The 2,211-nt window shown below is 36.9% G+C and overlaps 1 protein-coding gene across 1 annotated transcript in view; it reads right to left on the reverse strand.

The window, feature by feature from the left end:
• LOC107746462 (protein bicaudal C homolog 1-B-like) overlaps nucleotides 1–2,211 on the reverse strand; it is an 86,776-nt gene that overhangs the window by 9,641 nt on the left and 74,924 nt on the right. The window contains exons 10-13 of the mRNA XM_016560684.1: nucleotides 1,873–2,016; nucleotides 1,605–1,746; nucleotides 160–313; nucleotides 5–53 (exon numbers count right to left, since the gene is read on the reverse strand). Coding sequence (XP_016416170.1) covers nucleotides 5–53; nucleotides 160–313; nucleotides 1,605–1,746; nucleotides 1,873–2,016 — 489 coding nt within the window. The remainder of the gene's footprint in view (nucleotides 1–4; nucleotides 54–159; nucleotides 314–1,604; nucleotides 1,747–1,872; nucleotides 2,017–2,211) is intronic.

The raw sequence follows: 2,211 nt of genomic DNA on the forward strand, positions 1-2,211 counted from the left end.
CCACCGGACTCTCTGAGGTGCTGGAGTCAGAGTCTGACAACAGACAGTCTGAACTACATGGATAAAAGAACAAATACGTTTAAATCACAAGCTGCATTAGTGGCTAACTCTAACATTGACTAGTGATTGACTGTTGAGTGATTGTGCATGTGATCATACTGTAGGAGGGAGTTCTTGGTGCCCTGTAGCAGCTCCAGGGCTTGCCTCTTTCCTGACGTCGTCTTACAAGACGCCAACATCTGCTTCAGTTCATTGCTGTTTCCCGAGTGAGAGGGGCTTCGAGGCATGCCCACCTCCACAAACGTATCCGATCCTGAAACACACACATAGATGAAACAGTGTTATTCTTTCCTCAAGCCCCCACATTGAACGTTTTAGCTGAGTAGTTTGAGATTGTATTCCTGCAGCACTCAGCATCAGGGGATCTAACACGCCATTTACCTTCACTGCTTTTAAGGAATAACGAGATTGAATTGACTTCACCTCATCTGAAAGCAAAAACACACTGACTAAATGGATGTTAGGCCAACTCAAACACCTTTAACAATGCTGGAGCACGGAAAACCTTGGCCTTGTATTTCCACAGATGCCCCGTTCAGGGAGCAGGAAGGAATGGTATAATAATTTGGAACTGAGTTTATATTTATCCATAATTAGACTGACCAAAGTCAATAAATTCTCGCTTTCAATCTAGAGAAGGTCAAGGAGTTGTTTCAAGTGCTAATCAAACGGTTGACATAATTCAGCGGTGAATGTCACTGGTTGCATTAGGCTCGAATACAGGAGAGTATAATATACCTTTCAATTAATGTAGCCTTGGAAAATGGCATGCATGAAATGTTGATTCACATGGCTTACACTGCAGTATAAATAAAGCTGGCATTTACCAGATAAAATTACTCAATTCTGACATATGTCAGGGATCAGTCTTGGTGAATATGCCGTCACACTTGACTGACTGTAATAGTTTAAATTTTTATTTTTTATTTTTTTTTAATTAATAAAGTAACATGCTTTATATATGTTCAAAAGTTTGGGCTAAGTAAGATTTTTGAATGTTTAAAGGGTGCATTATTTGATCACAAATACATTAAAAACAATAATATTGTGAAATATTATTAGTACAGTTTAAAATAACAGTTTTCTGTTTTACCTAATTTTTAAAATATATATTGTTGTCACATGATCATTCATAAATCATTCTAGTATGCTGATTTGGTGCTCAAAAAACAAAACAGAAATAAAAAAATCTCAAAAGAATATTTATTCTTGTTTATTTCATATAGAAATCTTTTGTAAAATTATGTATGTCTTTACTGTCACTTTTTATACATTTGATGTGTCCTTGCTGAATAAAAGTTTTTTTTTTTTTTTTTTTTTTAAAGGACCCCAAATCTTGGTAGTGTGCATATGTATACCAATTAACAATTGTTAATATTAATATTTTACAATTAGTTTATTTTTCCGATCCCACTGGCAAACTGTTTTATCTATATTAAAGCATAATGGATATTTTTACTGAGAAATAAGCAAAATGACTTTTGCAGTGCAGAGAAATGCATCTTGTATTGAGGATATAATGAGGAGCTGTGGGTAATGCAGACCTCGGTCTTGGCTGGACTTGCTGGACAGCGGTTCAGAAGGGCAGTGGGGACTGGCTTCCTGCACAGAGTCACCATGAGCTGCGGTCAGAACTTTATCTGCCAGAGACGCTGCAGACATTCTGCTGTACATGGTGCTGGGTTGCTACACAACACACATGCACACAATATTCTGGTCAAGGAAAGTCAAAGAAGACTAACTATGAGAGATATACAGGACAGCTTTTTACCATAACTATATATCATCTCATGATGGTGAAAGAAGACTCACTTTGCTACTAAGGGGGTACACGGCTTTACTGCAGTCTGATACTCCGTTGACTTGGGCGTCTATGGGGGCTAGACCAGGTGGAGGGGACGGAGTGTTCTGGGTGTAGCCTGGCACCCCTGACAGCAAGATGCTAGTTAGAGTGGCCTGGGTGGCTGGGTGGATCATCAAGGGTGATGAGAAACCTAATAATAATAATAATATAATATAATATAATATAATATAATATAATATAATGGACTGTCTTCAAAATAAAAGAAAGTCCCTGCCTATAGCCTGTATATCCAGTAATATAATATAATATAATATAATATAATATAATATAATATAATATAAAATATA

Source organism: Sinocyclocheilus rhinocerous, unplaced genomic scaffold, assembly GCF_001515625.1.
Source record: "Sinocyclocheilus rhinocerous isolate Xijiao unplaced genomic scaffold, SAMN03320098_v1.1 scaffold2725, whole genome shotgun sequence".
NCBI lineage: Eukaryota > Metazoa > Chordata > Actinopteri > Cypriniformes > Cyprinidae > Sinocyclocheilus > Sinocyclocheilus rhinocerous.